At 43.0% G+C, this 22,555-nt stretch overlaps 1 protein-coding gene across 1 annotated transcript in view; it reads right to left on the reverse strand.

Moving 5' to 3' along the window:
* Nucleotides 1-245: 245 nt before the first annotated feature.
* LOC8051213 (rhophilin-2) overlaps nucleotides 246-22,555 on the reverse strand; it is a 41,889-nt gene continuing 19,579 nt past the window's right edge. Inside the window, 10 exon segments of the mRNA XM_042287172.1 lie at nucleotides 246-2,656; nucleotides 7,075-7,224; nucleotides 9,024-9,100; nucleotides 11,143-11,337; nucleotides 11,795-11,911; nucleotides 13,606-13,762; nucleotides 15,937-16,035; nucleotides 16,644-16,793; nucleotides 19,140-19,248; nucleotides 21,927-22,051. Coding sequence (XP_042143106.1) covers nucleotides 2,306-2,656; nucleotides 7,075-7,224; nucleotides 9,024-9,100; nucleotides 11,143-11,337; nucleotides 11,795-11,911; nucleotides 13,606-13,762; nucleotides 15,937-16,035; nucleotides 16,644-16,793; nucleotides 19,140-19,248; nucleotides 21,927-22,051 — 1,530 coding nt within the window. The 3' untranslated portion in view covers nucleotides 246-2,305.

The raw sequence follows: 22,555 nt of genomic DNA on the forward strand, positions 1-22,555 counted from the left end.
TTCGAGAGGAAGCACAGGAAGTGTAGTTATAGGCTATGTTCACAGAGCTGAACTGGCTGGGACAAGTTGCACCATCTGCCGCTGCCATATGACAAGGTAAAACGCAGTATAGCAAGTCTGCTGCGGCCTGACGTAAGGTGAAATAGTAGTATAGCAGTCTCATCAAGTTGGGGTACAGGTGTGCCTCAGCATTTGAGCTGGCTTCATTATTATGAGGGAATTTGAATAAGCACAGAGTCCAGAAACACGTTTTTGCTTGTTTAATGTATTCTGCTTGCAGACATCGTCATTAAATAAAATGATGCAGCTTTCTCAAGTGGCATTACAAGAGTATGTGCCACAACACTTTCTTTACCACAAAAGAGTATGCAGTCGGCTGTTCTGTGTATGTACATATGTACACAATAAAACTATTTCTGTGCTTGGCCAAAAATATGTGAATGCTGATAGTCGATTTAGTATCTCGCAGAAGTATAGCTGCAGTTGCATTTTTATAAATATTGCACACACACACACGCAAAAAAAAAAATGCTTTACTTTAAAGCTGGAGTTCTCTGTAGACCCAGTTCAATCGTGTTTTTGTAAGTACTCAAAGGTGTACCGATTGAATACACAAGGAGGTTACTTGAAATAACAAAGACAAGCGCAAGTGAAATTTGAATGAGCTTCACAAATGCATTTCCTCCATTTTGTCTTCAGCAAGTTTTAAATATATGTTAGATATGTATCTCCTAGATACAGACTGAAATACTAGCTGCATGAAAAATACCCGAATACACAAACTAATGTCGCATCCAAGTTATAAAGCCAGCCAAGTTCAATGTAAAAAAACTTTCAGTTTTTCCACTCTGGTGAAGAAGACCAGCGAAGCTGTTATCTTTACGACGTCTAGGATGATGCCTAGAGGACGACCTCAAGAACGACGCCTAGACGACGATGTCTAGGACGACATTTAGGACGACTTCTGGATGACCTCGAGGACGATCTCGAGGACAACCTCAAAGATCACTTCTAGGACGACCTCGAAGACGACTACTAAGATGACCTCAAGAACGACCTCAAGGATGACTTCTAGGACGACGCCTAGAGGACGTCGTCCTCTAGGGGTCGTCCCCGAGGATGATTTTTAGAACGACGCCTAGAGAAATTCAGCATTTCCACTTTGGTGAAAACCAGAGTGGAAAGGCTGGAAAGGCCGCAGTCGCTCACTGCGGCAACCAGCTGGTTGTCTGGTTGCCGCCGTCGCTCATAGACGCCGGTAGCTGTCTGGAGTTTAGTGTCGACACGCTGCTGGTCCGCGGACACGATACTGGGGAAACTAGCCCTTAACAGCTCCGCTGTAAAATATTAACCCATTTGGCCTTCTGCTCTGGTGCAGCATCTTGTACTTTTACCTTTAGCATTGTTTTTTATATGAACTCCGAAAGAATCTCCAATTAGAATTTCTAAGCACTGCAAAAGCGGCAAGACTCTTTACATCACTGCGCCACAGCATAGCTGCGGGTAGACGCTATCCCAGGAGCCTCTGAAATAGCACACACACCAACAGGGAATGCAGCAGTCATCGTGTAACAAGTAAACAAACATAACAAACAGCATGTACTGAAGCTTAGCTTCACACTTTCCAGTATAGCATAAGAATCGCACTCCACACGCTAGCTACGTCCGGTCACAAGACGCAGTGAGCAGAGCACGAAGGAAAACCACCAAATCCATACACTTGCACTGGCGAGATGTCTTCGGGCCGGTCACAGAAGTAAAAATACACCAACGGACTGGAGCACCTACACGCTGCCATTGACAGAAGGCTTTCTTAGACTTTGCCTGCAAGTTATACCCAAGTGCACCGCTAAGTGATACGAGATTCTACTGAACCCGGGTGACTTTTGGACGGCACTTTGCCAACGTAGTATGCACTGGCATCTGTGGTTTCTAGGGGGCTCACATTGACACGTGCCTATGCTTTGAGCAACGCTTTACAGTGCATTCACTCTAGCTTTCTTAAGGAACTTAAGGAAGTTGAGCGCCGATACATAGCCTCACTTTGCAATCGCATTTTCATCCCACACGCCAGCATCGATGTGAACGTCAGCCTCCACCTCCTTTGCCAGTCTCGCACGAGTCGGTTCCACACAAGTTTGTTTCGCTCTGGTGTCACTATACACACACGCACGCTCGCTTGTAGGGAACCTCTCGCATTGTCACATTGCATCTGCGTCGACTTAACAGACTCCTGCTCCTTTGACCCCCACATTCTTCACGATCGGTCCAACAGCTGTACGAGCGTCCTTCAAGCCCAGAGGCATCAGCGCAGCAATATGTTGGCGTCGTAGCCAGCTTCCCTCCTCTCCTTGGAGGTGCCTCGCCTGAAGAAGTTCCACGTGAGCCTCTTGTGGCTGTCCTTGCTCTTGTTGCTCGCAATGGACCCGTTAGGGCTCTGCACCCGGCTCGATCCGCTCGAGCTTACTCCCGATGAAGACGTGGTGGATGACGCTGGACTTTGACGCAGGTAGCTTCGGTCCATAGGGGTGATGACGCGCAGCGTCAGTTCGTCGCCCGCCTTGCGGATGAGCTGAACCACTTCTTCGTGCGTCGACCACTTTGTGTCGAGGTCGCCGATGGCAACGATGAAATCGCCTTCCTTGACACCTGCCAACTGGAAGAGACATCGAACACTAAGTCACGCTTCAAAACTCTTCACAAAAATGGATCTATATGATAGAGTTGCAGGGTTCTCCGCAACACAAAATGGAGACCCCACAGGGATGCTGGAGAAGTATTTCAATTGGCTGCAAAATGTAAATTTGGGGGTTTATGTGCCAAACCAACGAAGAGCATCTGGCACGTCCCAGCGGAGGGTTGAGGAATAATTTAAACCACCTGGAGACCTTTTGACGTGCAACCGAAAGCCAATGGCGGTGTGCTTCGAACGCTTTTCGCGAAAACTGGCCACTAGACTCAAAGCTTCCATTAGGACTACAAAAATATGACAGATTACACTTCCCCCTTGATAAAACACTTTAAAGGGGCGATGTGACAATTTTAACTAGGAAAGAACATGCAGCTTGTAATTTTTACATTGTGTATCTTGGTAAAACAGGTACAGAACCCGACTCCAATTTTTGCAAATATTGCAATCCCGCTGCATAATAGCAAAGCAAAAGACGGGGATATTTCACAATTTGAGTGCGAGTGGCAGTCACGGGAACTACGGCGTGACGTCAGCCCGGGTACCTTGTAATCAGTTGGTAAAATGAGTCTTTCTCTGCTTAATCGAAGGTTACATTTTATAGATCTTCTTCCAACATGAATAAATGTGTCAAAAGCCTCATACCCTCAATATAATTTTATTATACTAAGTGTTAGTAGCGCCATCTGCCCAAGGGGCACAAAACCATTCCCTCTGCTCTGCCAAGCCCTGCTACTGTGGTTAGGGGGTTGGATCAGAATGTGCGGGCTACCTGCACTTCTTGTGGGACTGCTCTCTTCGCCGACGATGTGATTCTGCGCGCGAATCACTGCCGCTAACAGCACTGTTAGCGGCAGTGATTCGAGGTTTCTTTTTGACGTGTGTCGACAATAAGAGTTTTCCGCCGCTGCAAGGCCCAATGTTGCTCGTATCAAGTGGACACACACAATGGGTTTCAGCGGCTTCTAATACCCACCTCAATCCCCTAATTGTCGTATCTATAATTTACTTTATTTAATTAAAAAAAAAAAAAGAGACATACTAAAAACTAATAAACAATCTTGATTTGTATTTGTTCAGGCCCACCAGGGGGAGGGGGAATTTTTTCCAACGTTTTGACTCTGCAAAATGAGCAACACGCAACTCCTGAAGCTCGAATTGCTGTGTTTTGTTATTATAATCATAAAAATTTTAAACATTGCACTAATTAGATGTGAAGTTTTATGTTAATAACAGAGGGTTCATACAGGCTTCAAAGGAAAAAGTTCAAGGGTTTTCAAGGACGCTTAAGGGCCTGCAGATATTTTTAAGGACCACTTAAAATACTGTAGTAAATTTATAATATAAACTTTTTGAAATGCACTGCGAAAATTCTTTACTGCATGATACCTAGGACAATACGCATTTGCCAAAGAGGAGCTAGTAAAGGGTTCAGTAGAGCTACTGCAACGTTTCTTTGGTTTCCTCGTTGATGTTTACAAGTTCTTGCATCATTGTTTTCGCCGTTTTCCTTAGGCTGTTCTTCTTGACAATATCAAGTCGAACAGCCTAAGGAAAACGGCAAAAATGTAGGTGATGTCGTTTGTAGCCTGTGCTTTCTCAGCGACTGCAGTCGTCGTGACCCAGCCACGACCGCTCGTGCACAATTTAAAATACGTTCACTATGTGTAGCGTAAAACAGACGCAGAACAAACAAACCAGGAGTAGCTGGCAAACATTATGCGAGAGAACAAGGCGAACGAGGGGCAAGCTCTCAAGATGGCGGATGGGCGAGACCAGATCTGGAACTATGGGGACTGCTACCATTGTGGCCAGGCGCTTAACAGGCATCCACTAAATGTGTCTAAATGTGCCATATAAAAAGCTTCATTGAAATTTATGTTAACATACACGTAAAAAGAATAATTATATTTTAATATTGTGAAAAAATTCATTATTTCAAAGAAAAACAAAACAAACTGGCTATTATTGGGAAATTCAAGGGTTTTCAAGCACCGCTAGAAATCCCAGGGCTTTCAAGGTCTGGAAAATGCAGTTTTCAAGTTCAAGGGTTTTTAAGGTTTTCAAGGACCTGTGAAAACCCTTAACATGTTTGTATATCTTTTAAACATGTTGAGCATATATTTCATCTCCCTGAAACAATTCTGTTGTTTAAACAATCTTTTTCAAACCATAACTAAGTTAAACCTCTCCAGTTACCATCATTACCACCACAGAAGGCCACCCCCACACGAAAATATTCCGTTCAAGGTTGGCTCCAGCCACTTCTTTCAAAAGTCTCAGAGTTGTTGGAGTTGCTCGGCTGTTTCGAGCCGTACTCGATTCCAGCAATTTGTGCTGCAGCACGAGGATCTAGAGAATCGTAGGGAACAACTCGCCTGCAACCCCGAAATTGCTGGGAAAATTGCCCGGTCTGTAGCGGGCCTTAGCATTTTTTTAAGGCTCATTGTCTCAAACACATTCGAGTTATTCACCAGGGAATGCGAATGCACACACATTCCAACACAGAAGGAAGACGAGACTCGACCTTACAAAAAGTGCTCACGGAACCCAGACACACAGGCTAAACCCCTCCAAGGCTGAACATACCACTGAAGCAGGAAATTGGCAGAAAGGGAAGGACCCAACACAGGAAACCAAAATCGACTGTGTATTTTTGCCGTGTATCATATGCTCGAAACGTGAAAACACCATCCTATGCACACAAGCTTCCCCACAGTGTTTCTCCTCCTGTCATGCGACCCCCCGTAACACTGCGAATGGCCAGCGATATCTGCCGCTCTGCCAACTGCGCAGCGTTTTGGCAAAGCGTGGTTGGTAGTTGAAGAGGCACCACGTGCTGGAGGCTCTGGAGAGCAAACCCAACCGGAAACACTATGTCCCCAGTGCCACCCGGCTACGTCGTTACGCACGTGACTCGGAAAATGGTGTAAGGCTTAAAAGCGGTTGAGAGGCGCTCAAAAGCTTCGATTTTTGGCAATTTTTTTCAAAAATAACTACAGTCGACTCTCATTAATTCAAATTCTCTTAATTCAAACTTGCGGATAATTCAAGCTAACATGCAGGTCCCATCCTATGCGCCTCTATGGGAGGAAACTCCCGGTAATTCAGACTTCGCTTTATTCAAACAGAATTTCGGACCCCCTCAAGTTTGAATCGACTAGATTCAACTGTAATGCATGCAGGGAAAATTGGTTTTTGGTTCTTTACTTCTGACGTGACAGAGAACAACTCACACAATTATTTGACTGAAGTCTTAAGAGTGTTGCACGGCCCCTTTAACCCTTTTGAGAGTCGTCACCGTACATGTACGGCAGTGTTTACACATTTGAAAGTGCCCCCCTAGATGCAAAACTGCGTGCACCATGGGAGGTGTTGCTATTTGTCATGCATTCGGCAAACTATAAACGTTATTTATGCACGCTGTTTCACTTTGTTGGGCTATTTATAGTTTTCAAATTAGACGCTACGCGCATGTGACGCTCATTTCGCATACCGACCGCTCTGGCCGTAGTGCCAATGGTAGCAATGGCTCTTCTGATTCAGACTTCTAATACTTTTAGGGATTAAATTTGGAAAATGGGAGCTCATCATCCAACGGGGAAGCTCTGTAAAGTACCTCCGGTTAGGAATCTGAAGCCTCTGGAATGTCGCAGAAGCGGACGTGCCAAAATGAAACCGAATGGAAGAAGACTACTTTTCGCCATCAATACTTTTAGACGCTTCTAATCTTAAGCAACTTGCAAGCACTGTGTGTTCCCCCACTGAATAAAAAAAAAAAAAAAAAACTGTGCAGTGACCTTTTTCTTACAATATTTCTTTGAAACAAAACCCGACTACTGGGAAAAATCTTTTGGGAAAAAAAGCTAGACTGTCAAAGGGTTGGTCCCTGCAGCACCCTCAATAGTAACACTGCCTTGCTCCAATGTAATAACATTCCAGCACCACAACAGGCTGCCATGTAACAAAACAATTGTTAGGCACCAGTCAGTGAACTTGCGACAATTGGCCCTCAGTTAATTCGACTTTCATTTAATTCGATCATGTTCATGAGTCCCGGAGGGTGCCTATACATTCCAATGAAGAAAAAAAAAAAAAAGATGCATTAATTTGAATGTGACAGGACTCCACACTACATAATTTAACCTGAGTGAATGCGGATGGAAATGACAGCGGAAATGACAGATCGAGGGCCTCCGCAAACGGCAAACCATAGGTCTCTCACAATAAAGGTTAGTGTTAGCCTGAAAAGCTTTCCAAAACTGCATGCATCTATTTGCGACTGTTGCAAAGGGAAGCCAACTACATCCAATAACTGTCTGGCACGAGCTTAGACAACTTCTAGCAGTCAGAAGTTGGCAGAGCTGAAGTAAGTGTTGACTAACCTCTGCCAAGCTGCAAGACTCCACTCCTGCAACTATGACTGGAGAGTCGCCTCGTACACTGAAGCCAAAGCTTTCCTTGCCCTTCTTGGTGAGGTGGACTGCTCTGGAAGCTGACCAGTGATGCCGTGCTGAAAAGATGCTGATGGGTCCCTGCAGGGTAAGAAGAACCCATGGCCCCATTAATTGGCATACGGTTTGCCTACTCAATAAAACTGGGAATCAAACTGAAAAAAGGAATGGTACGATCATGGATAAGGCAACTATAATAGGTACAAGATTGATTTCGCTCCGTTTTTTAGACTGTTGGTTACCGATTCAGCGTTCTCCAAAAAAAGTTATTTATTTCAGCTCCGGACAAAGTATAAAATGGGTCGTTCGGAACTTGTTTTAGTAACGAATATGATGCTCGTTAAAAGTACTGGGAACTGTATGGCATATCCTCGACATGTTTTACTTGGAAACTAAACAAGTTTAGAGGATTCAAAGGTCTAATGAACGCTGCATCTGAAATTGTAAACCAGACATTCGACCCTTTTAACATACTGCGAGCTGAAATAATAATAATAATAATGCATTTATATAATTCAAAAACACATAATATACAAGCACACTGGCCCACAAAAGCAAAGTTGCTTGTATGTGAACTGCCTTCAAATAAGTTGTGAAAATTCAGTTTTGCAAGGTAGGTCAATATAACTTTTCTTTAAGGTGCAGCTACTTTATTTTGTGAAAATATTGAAGGTAGAGCCTGCCTTAAAACTAAAGATGATAAAAAGATTTTGAGCGATTGCACATTGTCGAAAGACCAAAAAGTTAATGCAGAAATCTTTTTCGGAATCTGCGTGTTTTCCGCATTGCCAAATGAAATCCATATGTGGCTCAAAGAAACCTTTTTCACTTTGATGGAGAATAAGCTCAACTTAAAATAGGTCTTTTATTATTAATTTCTTTATTGAAGTAGCATCTTGAATACTTTCACACTGCAAACACACCAACAAGTCGCATCCATCCGACAAATTTCGATTTCATGTCTTACGAGAGCCACGTTGGCAGATTATTTAAAAATGGGTTTCATCCACTTGACCTATGCCTCCACCATTCAGACAATAAACCGAATTCTTTTGAAATCCATCAGCTACACACATATAAAATAAAAAGTACATATACTGTCTAAGCTCATTACAACAGACCTGGTTACAACAGACATTTGAATATAAATACTGATTTGGAAGTTCGGTTGGTTTCCCTCTACATACCATTGACTCAACTTCATATCTGCATACAATATACTGCTTCTACAACAGACCGAAATCTTGGTCAAAATCAAGGTCTGTTATAACGAGCTTAGACTGTACTCTACTGCACTGGTTCCTTATCACTTCCTAAAGATATTCAGTGAGACCTTGTTTATGAGTTAAGTATAAATGTAACTACCCCCAACCTCCACCTCAGAAGCCTTGCATTGTTGCGCTTTTCGGATTGCTTGCTCTATTTGCGATTATTGCACTCGGGACAAATCTAGCAAAAAAAGAATGCTATCCAACCAATGGTGTATGGCCAGTGGCGTCACTGAAAGAGAGAGAGGGAGGGGGGGGGGGGGGGGGGGGGGGGGCTGCTTGCGGCAGGCCCGGGTGCCGCTGACTTCAGTGACGCCACTCTGTATGCAACTTCTTCAAAAAAAGTTGTTCGCATCTCATTTGTAGCAGAGCCCTTTGGGTATTCTGGCAGTGAATGCTTATTTTTGCCACTCTCCGGCATAATAAAGCAGTGTTTGCTTCACTAAGATGAAATCAATAGTTAACTGTAACTATGCAGTATGAATGCAACTACAGTGCATAAAATATTTTGAAAAGGAATATTACAAGTGGCAAACATTTAGATATTGAAGTAGATTAAGGTGGCTAGTTCAGCCGCATTCAGATGCTCTGCAACTGGGAAGTGTCACTCACCAATCCATGAAACAAGTCCTTGACTTTGTACTGTGTGAAGTCTGGAGAAGTGAGCGTGAGCTGGTACTTCGTTGAAGCTGGAAAACAAATGTCATACAACGGTCACAACAATACCAGTACCATACTTGACTCGGCTGAACAGATCAAAAGTAAAAAACCTCGCAAACAAAGGAGACATCTATGACAAGACAAGCATTCAATTAAATGTTTGCTTGTCTGCAAAAAAAAAAAAAAAAAAAAAAAACAATCTTGCAACAGTGCATTGAGGTAGTAGTAACATAAAAGTACCCACTTAAAATAAAATATAAATTAGTCTATACCAGTCACTGCTAATTTCATAAAAACAACATTGTTCTTCTTTACCAACATACTTTCTTGCAACTTCACAAGCTCAATTCACAGCTTCATCAATGCTACGATGAATGAAACTCGTTAGACCGGCTCTGATGAAGGTCCCCAGATTTTCAGCAACGATAGAACATAAAGCAATTAACCAAATGCCCAAACAGCTTCACCAATAGACTACGAAGTTAGATTGAAAAGTTTATGAAATCGCCGTTAGGGAACTTTTTTTTTTTCCAAATTATTTTTATGTCGCTACGTTGGCCACCTTTCGAATAAAGTGTCAGATTGATATCTAAAAAAATTTTGGCTTTGAGAAGCATTCCCTAGTCCAGCAACCATGAACATTTTCAATGATGGATAAAAACGAAATTCGAGCGGTCATAAATTTTTTTTTATTTGGAGGAAAAAATTGAGACTAAAATTAAATCCAGGTTGAATGCTGTTCTTGGGGAATCATCACCTTTGTTTTCCACCGCGAGTTTTTGGGTTTGGGAGTTCAAGCGTGGTTTTACGGACACAAGTGATGAACCACGTTCAGGACGTCCAAAAACAGCTACCACCACATCAGAAATTGTAGATAAAATCCATGACTTGGTTTTGGAAGACTGCCACATAAAAGTGTGTGAAATTGAGGAAGTCGTGGGCATCTCTTCTGAGCGAGTTGTTTATATTTTACAGAATGAATTGGGACTAAAGAAACTCTCTTCAAGAATTGGGACTAAACAAACTCTCTTCAAGATGGGTGCCACACTTGCTCAGTCAGGAGCAAAAACGCATTCGAGCCCAAGTGTCAGCCGACAGTTTGCAAGTGTTTCAGGCAGATCCAACGGATTTCAAGCGACAATTTGTGACTATGGATGAGAACTGGGTCCACCATTACACGCCAGAAACAAAAGAAGAAGGCAAAGACCATTCAGTCGGCTGGCAGGGGGATGGCATCAGTTTTTTGGGATGCCAAAGGAATTTTGCTTATTGATTATCTTGAAAAGGGAGAAACTGTTACTGGCAAATAGTACATAACAATTCTGGACAAGCTGAAACAAGTAATTCAAGAAAAACGCTTGGGAATGGCCAAGAAACAGGTGCTGTTTCACAATGACAATGCACCCGCCCATTCAAGTGCAGACGCTCAGCAAAAACTGACAGAATTGAAGTTCAAACTCCTTCTGCATCCACCGTATTCACCACCGTATTCACCCGATTTGACTCCTCGGACTTCCAGCAATTCCCAAAGCTCAAGACCTTTCTGGCTGGAAAGATATTTCTGCCGAATGGTGATAGAGGCTGTGATTTTAGGGAGGGTGTGTGTGATTTTAGGTATCTTGAAGAACGACACTTCCGAGAGGGGATCGAAAAGCTGGGGAAACGTGGGACTAAGTGTGTCGAGCTTCGATGGAATTGTGTAAAAAAATGAAGTATAACTTAAATAAGATATACATTGTTTTCATTTTCATTCTGGAAACTTTTCAATCTACCCTCGTATGCCATCATAATGGGGTACATAAGCTTTATTGTACGACCAGGGCAAACAAGATGTGCGTCGATTCTTACGAAAACTTATTTACCGTTCGAAAGTATGATTGGGCCCTCAACACTCTAGCAGGTCTCACAGACACCTAAACAGCCACTACAGACAATCGAGAAAAACACTAACGGTCGTACAGCCTCTTTTGGGGCAGAATCACCGATTGCAATGCGAAGTTCGAGCAAAGGCTGGCGAAGTCGTCGGATCTCCGTCACAAGAAGTGCCCGCCGTAATAGAAAGCAGACTGACCCTGGATCTGAGGGGGGTCCAGCACCTCCTGGAAATCGTCCTCCTCCTCGAGGTCGGAATAGCGCTGAAGTGCCACGTCGTGGTCCGCCCTGAGCCGCCCAAGCAGGTTGTCCACCTGGCGCAACTGCCGGCACATACGGTGCAGCCGCAGGGCCTCCTCGTGCAGGAGCAGGGCTTCCCGCAGGTGCGCCTTCCCTGCACGGCACCCGGACCGTCAAGCCAGCCGAGCCAATCGGCACGTCGGAGGAAGACACATGACTAAAATACTCTATCTCACTAGTTGTGCGTAGTGCCGTCCAAGCTACGGGCGAGAGAGAGGAAAGGCGCTTTTGTACAAATATTTAGTAACGAGCTAATCTTCTAGGAAGAAACGTGATGTTTGGGACACACAAAAGAGGGTCCGGGTAGTAAGAGGGGAGTCCCTCCTTCCTCTCATCTCCAACTGCTCGAGTAACGCGCTCGTCGCTGTACCTTTCATAAGGGCTTCATGCTTCACCTCCATCACTCTGATTGGCTCAAAAGGGCCGCAGCGATCAGCCAAGTTAGTGATAGAGGAAAGCCCGGAGAGTCCTTAATTCATGACCAGTGACACCGGACACAATTACTCTGCAACACTTTGTGCCCGAGCAAAAGGGGGGAGACGGGGGCTCACCCAGCAGTCTGCGCTCCTCCAGTGTCTGGGGGACCCTGATGTCGATGCAGGTGGATCCACTCTGCTCTTGGACGTGGAGGAACTCCATCGACCTCCGTACAACTTCGTCCAGTTCACCTGGGACCGCCAACGGAACAGGGGCTTGTTCATTAGCTCTTTGGTGCAGCAAGCTTTTAGAACTTATTTCCTAGTAAGAGGTCGCAAACAACTTGAACGAGTCTACTTTCACTAATCTCATGTTGAGAAAAATTCACGGCCCTCGACATCGAGTTTGGCCGAAATTATGAAATGCTTTCATTGAAGACGTCAAAGTCACAGAGGGTAAAAGTGTTTCTGAGGCTACGGGAGGCGCAGCTGGAGCGAGAGGTGTGCTGACACGCGACGTAGAAGCCTAGCCTTGTCATCCTCTACCACCCCCTCAACTATTGTTGTTCTCAGGGATGGGCAATATTTCAAATACAAGTATTTGAAATACGTATTTCAAATACTTTGTGTATTTTGCATTTGCATTTAATTACAAATTGGGTAATGTATTTGACGTGTGTATTTAAATACTACAACGTGGGTATTTCAAATACAATTGTAATTAAATACAATTTTGTGGGCGAAAATACATCCCTCAAATTTATTGTCACTGTCCAGAGCAGGAAGAAAACTATGTTCTGCACCGAATGCAGCGTCTCTCAATCAAGCACAAGCGTATAGTGACTGTGATTACGGTGCTAGTCCAGGGCAAGAATAGTGACGAAATCAACAATCACAGGCAGACTGGCTAAATAAGTGCCTGTGACAACTTGTGATGCTTTCCAGCGTGATTTCCATTCATGTTTTTGCCTGGAACATTCTAAATGCGCGGGTCGTCCAGATTTTCGTAACTGGTGCGAGCTGCAACAATAAAAAAATTCTCTAGCTAGTGCTGCGCGTCTTGGTCGTTTCGGTTTTTTGTTTGTCTATACCAAAATGTAATCGACAAAAAAAGCTGCTTGAAGCTCTGTACTTTTTTCACCTATTACGTCCCAGCTGATTACATTTTTTTTATAATTACATTTCTATTACGTTACTAGAGCCTCGCACGCTAACTCCCGAGTGTGCGATGCAAAATTAAAATGAGACACCCAGAAACCCGTTGCAGGTGCCCTGAAGTCGCTGACGCAAATTTTGAGGAATGTATTTGGAAAAGCATTTGGAGGAGACCAAATACATTTGGTTGTATTTGTATCTTGTACTTAAATGCTTTTTTGGAAATGTAATTAGATTTGTAATTAAATACATTTTTGATGAAGTATTTCGTATTTGTATTTCGATACATATTTGCATGTATTTTGCCCATCCCTGGTTGTTCTCCATTCTTTTTTTAAAAAATGCCATGCCAAGACAATGTGATGTAACTGGACCGAGACAAAATCAAGATGGCAGCTGACCAACTCCACGGAAGCTGCCGTTTTCTATAGACCGGCACGCTGTTTACAAACAAACCCGCGTTTGCCCACACCAGGTGTGGGCACTGCGCGTACGCAGAAACCGGATTTGCGTGAAGTGAAGCGTCTGCGCATGCGCAGTGCCGTCGACAGCGCCACCGCAGCTGCGTGACGTCAGGGACGCGTGTTCGTCTATATGCTTTTTTAGGACACTCGTTTGGTGCCGACTGCTGAAGCGACTACATTAAGAATGCATTTCATGCTTTAATGAACTGCAGAAATTGAGCGAGACCTGCATTACAGCTACAACATTCTCCCACTCAAAAGGGGAGGTACAAACATATCTAAGCTTTCAGGTTACAGAAAGGAAAGAAAACAAGTCGTCCAACTCACCGACATGTTCTAGCAAGCCGACTGCAATGTAATAATGTGCCAGAGCACGATAGTGTTCCGCCTTAACGAGGATTAGGCTGATCCATGAGTAGGGCACATAGTCCTTCACAGGTGGCATCGATATTAGCTTGTGAACCTGCGCATAAACTTCGGCAACCTGAAGAAAGAAAAAAGAAAAGAAAAAAAATTGGAAAGAGACAATTAGCGAAAACAGATAGGATATACAGCCGTAGGGCCGGTCCTACAGCATCAAGCGCCCTAGGCAAACTCCAGCTGAGGCGCACACTCTCTCTTGCCCTTTGGCCCCCCCTTCCCCCCCCCCCCCCCCCCCCCCCCTCATCACCCATCCCCTGAGTCACTGCCCACCCCACTTTTTGGGCGAATATCCATTTCCAAAAAAACATGAGTGATCGCCCACCCCTACAAATACCCCAACGTGGACTCCGCGATCTGTGAACATTCATCCTACCCGAGTGATGCGGCCAGGGACCTTACAGTTGGAGGATACGTGTGACGAAGTAAAACGAAGGAGGGAAAGACATTCCACTCTGTTTACCATTTCCTTTCCGATTTCTGTGACCCCAAAGTCGGAGCACATGCGTGCAAAAGGAAAACAATAGAGATAACAGAATAAAACTTTGTTTTGCCTAGAAAAAGATTGTTAAGACAAAAAAAAAAGAGTCAAAAAGATAACAGAAGCATACGGGGATTGCGAGGTCAGCGAACACCCCTATATCCTGGAACGTAACCGCGGAGTGTAAGGTCAAAGATGTAAGGTCGAAGACAGCCTCCACCGAAATATGGTCACCACAAACCCCGTCCTTCTCCCAGAACATTGCGACCACGGTTGGTAAAGTTGTGCAATGTTTGAAACAAAGCCAACGGGTGAGTAAAGATTTGCTGGAACTACTGCCACACGTTTGTAAAGCGTCCCATTGTGAGTGCTGTCCACACCACGCAGCAATGCCACCTCGCTGATAGCACGCCGTGCATGGACGCACGCATGTATGCACCAGAGCCGTATATAGAGAGAGTATGGTCAATGGGAGGAGCGGGCAGAGCCAGGACGTGCACCAGACGCAGAACGAGGGCTTGACAAGCTCTCTTAGCCAACCAGAAGGTGAAAATAATCCCCTGGTGGTGGTAGCGAGAAACAGTTTTAATAAGTGCGTAAGAGTAAAATGCAGTAACTCTTCACGGTTTTGCTCGTAATCCGTACACCTGGTGTACGGATTACGCCATTCGTTCACACGTTTTTTGTATCTTCTACATTTTAACAAATCTTCCACAATGATTTTTCATGACCGTGATCGAAGCATCATGTGCATCATATTTTCAGTCACCGAGAGTTACTTCGACACACTTATTAATTTTGTTTCTTGCGACCACCGCCACAGTATTATTTAAGGCTTCTGGCTGGCTACATTAGAATTTGTGAAGACGCCCTGGAACACGCCCCGCCCGCTTTCGGCCAAGGGCGCCTCCTCGTTGGATTCCTATACTTCTCAATGAATGGCCAAACTCTCTCTTTATACAGCTCTTGTATGCACCAAACAAGAAAGTTGCACAACGGCCTGCTCCTTGTGAGTGACAAGGCGCCCAATTTGGCCTGACGCCAAAGTATTTGGCAACGCGATCGCCGGCTTTCCCGTTTCCCCAGCATCGCTCTTCCTCACTTATTTTGCTAGCTCGTTCTGCCTGGTTGTTTTTTTTTTTACTAAAGACGAGAACATAGTGGTGTTAGAAACGGGCTTTCACGGAAGACGTTCGCCCTGCATGCTGATCGGCGGTGTTCATCGCGCGCATGCAATAAACTGACTTTGCAATAGTAAAGCGTTCTTTCATGAGCATTTCTTGCATAAAACAATTAAACTAATTCAAGTTTTGAGTTTAATGTGTCTCTTGTGCAGCTGCGCTAGATATGTAGAAAAAACAATGGCCACCCAGGTGCCCACCCCTAGGGCCAGCCCTGTATAGCCATTGTTTCTAGTCAGCGTGAGTAATTCTCAGTCTCCAAGTTAATATAAAACAACTGACAACTACATATTAGTAGTAACCACCAATAAAAAAGATTGGTGACCTTTAGAAACAAAACTCTGTTGCAACAAAAGACGGCAAACATGCCAGATCAAGACCTTTGTATGCTTTTCTCTTTGTGCGTTTCTTGGTCTCAGGATTTTGTTTTTCAGGATCGACAATAGTCTGTGGCCTACATGTTATTTTAGAAAATTGTTGCCTGAAACTAACAGCATGCTTTCGTGCCATGTTGTACAGTGCAACAGCTTATGATGATGATGTAAAATAAAACAAAAGCAGAAAGCAGCAGCCCACCTCTGCAGCCTCCTGGCCAACTTCAATGCACGCCAAGACACCCTGCTTCTCGACATTGCTCAACAGAAGCTTCTCAAACAGGCACTCTCGTGCTTGAGCCTGAAAATACACACACAAAGGATGCTTCATCATTTCACTATAAGTTCAAAAGGATGCACTAGCAAGCCCCCAGATCTGTTATAACTACCAACTAGTGCTCTTACACAAACACATATTCTGCTAAAAGACATTAAGCCAAACCACCCAAGCTGAGTTACGAAAAAGGAACTGTTACATTTTCAGATTTAAGACCTGATAAAATGGGCAGGTGGATGCAGTCTGGCCCAGCTAGGGGTCAAGTGTGACTTCTGGTGTGTAGTTCCAGGGCAACATTGGGACACTGAGCCCAAAATATAAGACAGCTTATTGGCTGACCAAATCAGTTATGAACACTGTAGCTTACAAACAGATGTCACTGTCCCAATGTCACAAATGCAAAAAAATATTCATGCAAAAGTGGCATACATATTAGGCTAAAATCAATCACTTTGGTGAACAACCTAATGCCCTGGTTTGTAACCCTTTCTTTTCACAAACACTCCTGCTCATAAAAAAAAAAAAAATTGTGTACTATTGATACTCTTAGTTGCACAAGCAAAATTACTGAAACCATCATTCTGCCATGTTCACATAGCCTATGCAAGCTCCAGAAATGAAAGAGCACTTACCAGCATGATGTGCGTGAGCACTTCCAAGGTTTCAGCACTGAGGTCCATGCTGGGAGGCTTGCTGAAGTTCTCTCGGATATAGCAGAACATCCCAGCAGCTCTGAGGAAGCTGTCCACAGCAGAATCGATGCCTGCGCTCTTGCCTCGGTCCTTAGAAAAGGGTGGACAAAGGGTGTCAAGACTTCATTGTCAACTTTGGCTTTAAAAAAATGCAACTATACAATCGTGAAGGAAACAACTAATTATATTCAACTATGTCACTCGGTCTCACAAAGCTGCCTTTGTTAATATGCAAACCAGATGGGCCAATTTTCTATCTTCTTTTTAGCTTCTCTTAATAAAGATAATCCTTACTTCATATTCGTAAGTAAGTCCCTATATATGATTTCGTACACAATCTAAGTTATTTTAAATGTGTATAAAGTGCACAAGGTGCTTTTAAAAGACCTCTAGAAATTTTTTAGATGTTTTCACTTTTGAATTTTTTAGAACAGAAGTTTAAACAAGGCAGGGAACGGCAGCATTCTCTTACAACTACGGTACCATGTTTTCGGATAAATCCGATAAAATCTGAAAAAACACCCGCCAGTAAAACTTTCTTCAATTCGGATTTATCCGAAAAACTCTGAATTTGGAGGTCACGATGGCCAAGATGAAACAAAAAAAGGCAGTTTTCTACAAATAATTGTGGTCAGAGCACAGACACAGCGGTCATCAAGAGAGGCCTCCCCAGATTTCCTCAAAATCTCGTAATATTGACCAAAGAAGGTTCACCGTTTATCCAGTCAGGGTTCGTTCAGGATAATGGGGCATTGTAATTGTGGGCTACGACGCAAACCACTGTTTTGGTTTCCAGATTGAACTTGTTAGAGGAAGGTACGGTTGCGATTTGATAACTATGAAAGCTATGAACTCTTAGATTTCATGGGAGGGACAGCTGAGGCTTCTGTCCCACCACACCACCCCGTGGAGCCACAGGGAGAGGCGGTAGAATAGGATGAACAGAAAACAAGCTTTCCAATGACTACGTCAAAGAGTTTGGTGATTTTAATGGGCCTTTTTCAATTTTTGTTGTGGGACAGCTGGTATTACTAATGGCAAGGGTGTCAATGTCATGTTGTACGTGTGGGTTCTTATAAATCTAGGGCAGGGTTATGGTTTATATATATTCTTATGTTCAATCTTGAAAATATGGAAATATAGCAAAAATAAACTCCCTACTTTGGAGAACTGGGAATCTCACAAAAATAAACTCCGACAAACTCGGATTATTCAGCAAAAAAATAAACTGCGAAAAGCACCCTCCGAGTTTCATGAAAAATTAACTAAAATATCAAACTCAAAAAACTATATAAAATTAAGTTAAGAAATAGGTCCTTTCTGAACCTTGCAGATATATGGCATGTATTTATGTTTAATAATGCATAAGTATTGCAGCAAAGTTTTTCGTTTGCTTTTTTTCGTTGGAAAGAGAAAGAGGGGGGGGGGGGGGGGGGGGCATTTTGTGACATGTGTGGCCTGCTTACACAGTTAAAAAAATTATTTTTTGGACTGCACTGTCATTTGAAAGTTTGTGTTTGGAAGCTAGTAACGCTTTAAAGGGATACTTCAACGAAATTTGAAATATTCCCGTCGTGTTCAAAAATAGGTTGAATATGATCCACAATATCCATAAATGACAATCGCACGTTTGTATTTTGAGCCTGGTGGCTGTATTTTTCGTTATAAACGGCCCACTCTGGCAAGCGCTCAGAGAAGGCCCAGCAGAGACCATGTGACATCCAACGCAATCGTGATCGTGACGTAGGTCGTCTCGGGAGGAGCAAAGCTACGGCGAGGCTGACGTTGAGAGGATGGCCTAGTCGTTCCAGCCACCGAAGCGGCTGCTTTTGTACGAATTTTGAGTGACGGGTTAATCTTCTATAATCTTGTAGGGGGACAATAGCGACTTCTGCGACACACAAAAGGCATTCTCGGGAAGAGGGGAGTTCCTCCTTCCCCTCTTCTCTCTTCGTGGCCGGAGGCGAGACAACCTCAGTCACAAGCTGTCAAGGTTCCTAGACAGGCATTACAAGCGAGGCGTTAGTGACATCCACCAGGTGCTCTTTGCTAATCATTTAATTGTTTTAAAATTTCTTTTCGTGACTTTTTTAACAAGATATTGGTATGTTCGATGTGATACTGCTCCTTTGAACACATATAGACCAAAAAATGAGCGTCAAAATTTCGTTGTAGTATCCCTTTAATCTTATGCTTTTCATATTAACAATTCTTTGAATTACAGCCACTTACCTCTTTCTTATAAAACTTAACAAATAAAAGGCTATATTTAATGTTATCTATGAAAAAGAAAACTCAAACTAATCCCTTCCTTATAATATTGTCCATTTATAATCCTGTTTTATCACTAACTTTTCTTTTAAATTTGTGTTCTCCCAAGTCAGTTTTTGGAGTTGCCAGGTTGCAAAATAAACTTCCACACCAACTCATCCTCACCTGTTTTGCTCCAATTTGTGTGTACAGTGCTGCGATGTTGAACAAGACACTGGCTTTCTCGAAAGCAACAGTCTTCTGTGTGCTTGGAACTCCTGTGAGTGAGTCAAACCTAGAAAGCAGCACAAATGAAACATTTTACATTAACTAGTCTGGATTGTAGAATTAGCAGCACTTTCATGGGCCCCTTTTCCCGAGGGTTGTACTTGCGAAACCAAAATGCAACTTGATGGCATGATCCTGTCAGCTTCCAATGGTACAAACAGTGCCCTTGCATAATACTTATCAATACATCTACATCTCAACATGTTTAGATGCTTGCATTTTTCTATATAAAATAAAACAATGAGAAACCCCAAAATAAAATTAGCTGCATTACCCTAGTACTCTTAGGAACAGTTAAAAAGACTTGGAGGTTTCTCATAAGTTTTGTTGTAAGGTGCCTCAATATTTCAGCTTGGCATTAACTTATATCGCTAAAAAAAGCAACAAATAAAAAGGGGCCTGAAAGTTGGCACATGTCTAGCGAGCATTATCATGTCTCAAGGGGTTGCCTGTTCTCTTTTGCAGTACGATTGTATTTCTAATTTTACCAACAGTCTTTAAGATGGGAGAATTGTGCAAATGCTATCTGCCTTTCCTTTTAAAATCATCGTAGTGTGAAGCTTAGCAGCACCTCTCAATTAGATATAAGAAAGAGTTCTTTCACAGAGGATTGCTGTGATGTGATTGACCAGACTCATTTTGTAGCACCTTTAAAAGCAGTCAAAAGTTCAATATGAAGCAACAAGAAGTAATTTTGGAGCACAAGCACACACTTTATTTTTATTCCTACCACTGTCAATATTATATGTTAAGATTCATGTCTTGGCCTATCCACCTAAAAAAAATATATGCATGCTTTGCCTTTACACTTCAGTGCAAAAAGAGGTTTGATTTTCTCAAAGATACAACTAGCCGTTTAATAGCACATAGGAGCACTAGGCATGGCAACAAGATGTTGATCAATGAAGGACAGTTTGGACTGCTGTCAATGGTCATTTTAGGTATGAAATAAAATGTAAATGAAATAGCCTATTCCACTAAAATAATGTTAGAATAATCTTGAGCACACAAATTGATGTTTCATTCAAGTTCTAAAAATTGTAATAAAACAAAAATTCTTAGCTCAGATTAAAAAAAAACAACTTATTTTGAATTAATTAAAATCGAGGACATTTTGTACGTAGAACCTCATAATAACAGAAACTGGCATGTGAACAATAAGTATGCCTTCTTAAAACAGTCCAGCCAAAGTCATTAAAGCTATTCCGAAGCTCCCTTCTACTCTTTCACCTAATTGAGGTTTAATTTATTATGTTGACTGTACCTCAAAAAATAAAACATACATAAAGGTGACAACTAAGCAACTGAGTTCAAATAAGAATAAACCTAAAGAGCAGTTAATATAAATTTCCTTGCGAGTACCCTTGCTATATCTTGAATTTGAAAAGATATCGCCAGAATACCTTAGTCTGCCATAAATAGTCACAGTTTAATTCAGAAATGTTTACTGCAACTAAGAGCTGTTCCACTAACACTCACAAAGTTCTATTCTTAATACACCCGACTCTGTTTAACGTCCCGCTCTGGGGACATTAGCACTCTGATGTGCTGCGGCGAAGCAAGGTAAGCAAAATTGTAATGCTTACTTCGCAGTTGCCGCTTCACTGCAGTACACAAGAGCGTGGTGAGAAGCGCACTCAACAAAGCTAACTTGCATGCACAAGCAGACTAGGAACATAGGAGAGATTGCGAACATTCCGAGTACTAACAGTAATTTACACTGACAAGAGAAAGCAAATAGGATAGTACATTATTTGACGCTCAAATCTAATATCCTGAAAAATTTGCCCAAGCCTACCATAACTATCCGGACGTGTAGCGGGGCCCCGAGTCATTACATTTTCAGTATTAATAAAGTGAAATCAAGTTTTGCCGCAAAGCTGGTGCAAATTCCTCACATTTGGGCTAAATGTAGCAACTTTGTGGCAGTTTGGCGCAAATGGCGTGGCAATCGCATCACTGGGATTGTCACAATAAAAACGACTGGTGGGGCCCCTTCAGATATGAACAATGGAAAGGCCTCATTCACAGCAGACCTACAATGATTTAGATTTTTTTTTTTTCCCCTACAAACATTTAACTTATTTCAGAACATGTACAGCAGCAACTCCTATAGAAAAGAGAGAGAGAGAGTTGGACCCCTTTTAAAGGGATGGTGAACCGAAATTTGGATATCAGAAAAAACAATGCAGGAAACGTAGGCGGGACGCTACAATCCCTACACCACTACTCGTAAGGCGACATCTCGAATGAATGGCCGTATTTTTGGAAAAAGAGGTCGAGATTGAACCAGGCCGACGAGGCGCGTGACGTCAATATATCGAGTTTCCTCCTCTCTTCGCTTCGCTCCCTCAAGGCTGCGAGGCGAAGAAGACGCGAGGCCGTTTCCTCTCCTTCTTGGAGAAACATGACAACATCATCTCTCTCAAATGCGCCTCCTTCTCTTGAAAAATTTGGTCATACGTTCGAAATATCGCTATCATGAGTGATGTTTTGGTGTTTTTAGCATCCCGTTGCACGCTTTTACCGCATGTTTTGTGGAATCAAAATTTCGGTTCAGCATCCCTTTAAGAACAGTCAGTGGAGTAACCGAATGATTTGAGATGCAGCCTCCTTGTACTTAAGAGGTATAAATAGTAAGAACCACCAGACAAACTGCGAAGGAGAGCAGAAAAACAAGCGTACCACTCGAAGAAGATGCCCATGCTGCGGTTTGGAGGAAAAAAACGCCTGTCGACGAAGTACAAGAGATTGTAGTATTCGTACAGCAACTGCACACCAGCCTGGTCTCTTGTTGGAGTTCTAGCAGCCTGCAAGAGACAACAACGACACGCACGTTTGGTCTCAATTCTTCTGCCGCATTCCGCTGTCTATCTATGATAGGCGCTAGCAGAGATTTGATTTTGAGAACTGTACTGCATAATAAAGTTCCAAGTTCCATCTTTTTATTACTATACTATGCATGCACACACACTATCACACTCTGGAGGAGTCTTTCTTTTTCAGCACAAGGCTGCGATGCAGCAAACCAGCACACGCAGGATCGCAATGTCTACTCTGCAAGTGTTGCTTCTCTGCAGTGCACCAATGCGCTGAGAGGAGTGCACTCAATGCAGCTAACTGACTCGCCCGAGAAATTGCAAAGAAAAAGAAATCTCGTGGAACTTCCAAGTACTGCCAGTGCTTGATACGAAGAGCTTTGGAACTTTTGGCTCAAGATTGTGAGAACTAAATGGCAAAGCATGTTGGGCTATGCTATTTAACTACTAGCGAAACCAGGCTGCTTAAAGGGGCCCTGTAATGACTTTTTGACT

Source organism: Ixodes scapularis, unplaced genomic scaffold (genome assembly GCF_016920785.2).
Source record: "Ixodes scapularis isolate PalLabHiFi unplaced genomic scaffold, ASM1692078v2 PGA_scaffold9__187_contigs__length_104089568, whole genome shotgun sequence".
NCBI classification, from domain to species: Eukaryota; Metazoa; Arthropoda; class Arachnida; order Ixodida; family Ixodidae; genus Ixodes; species Ixodes scapularis.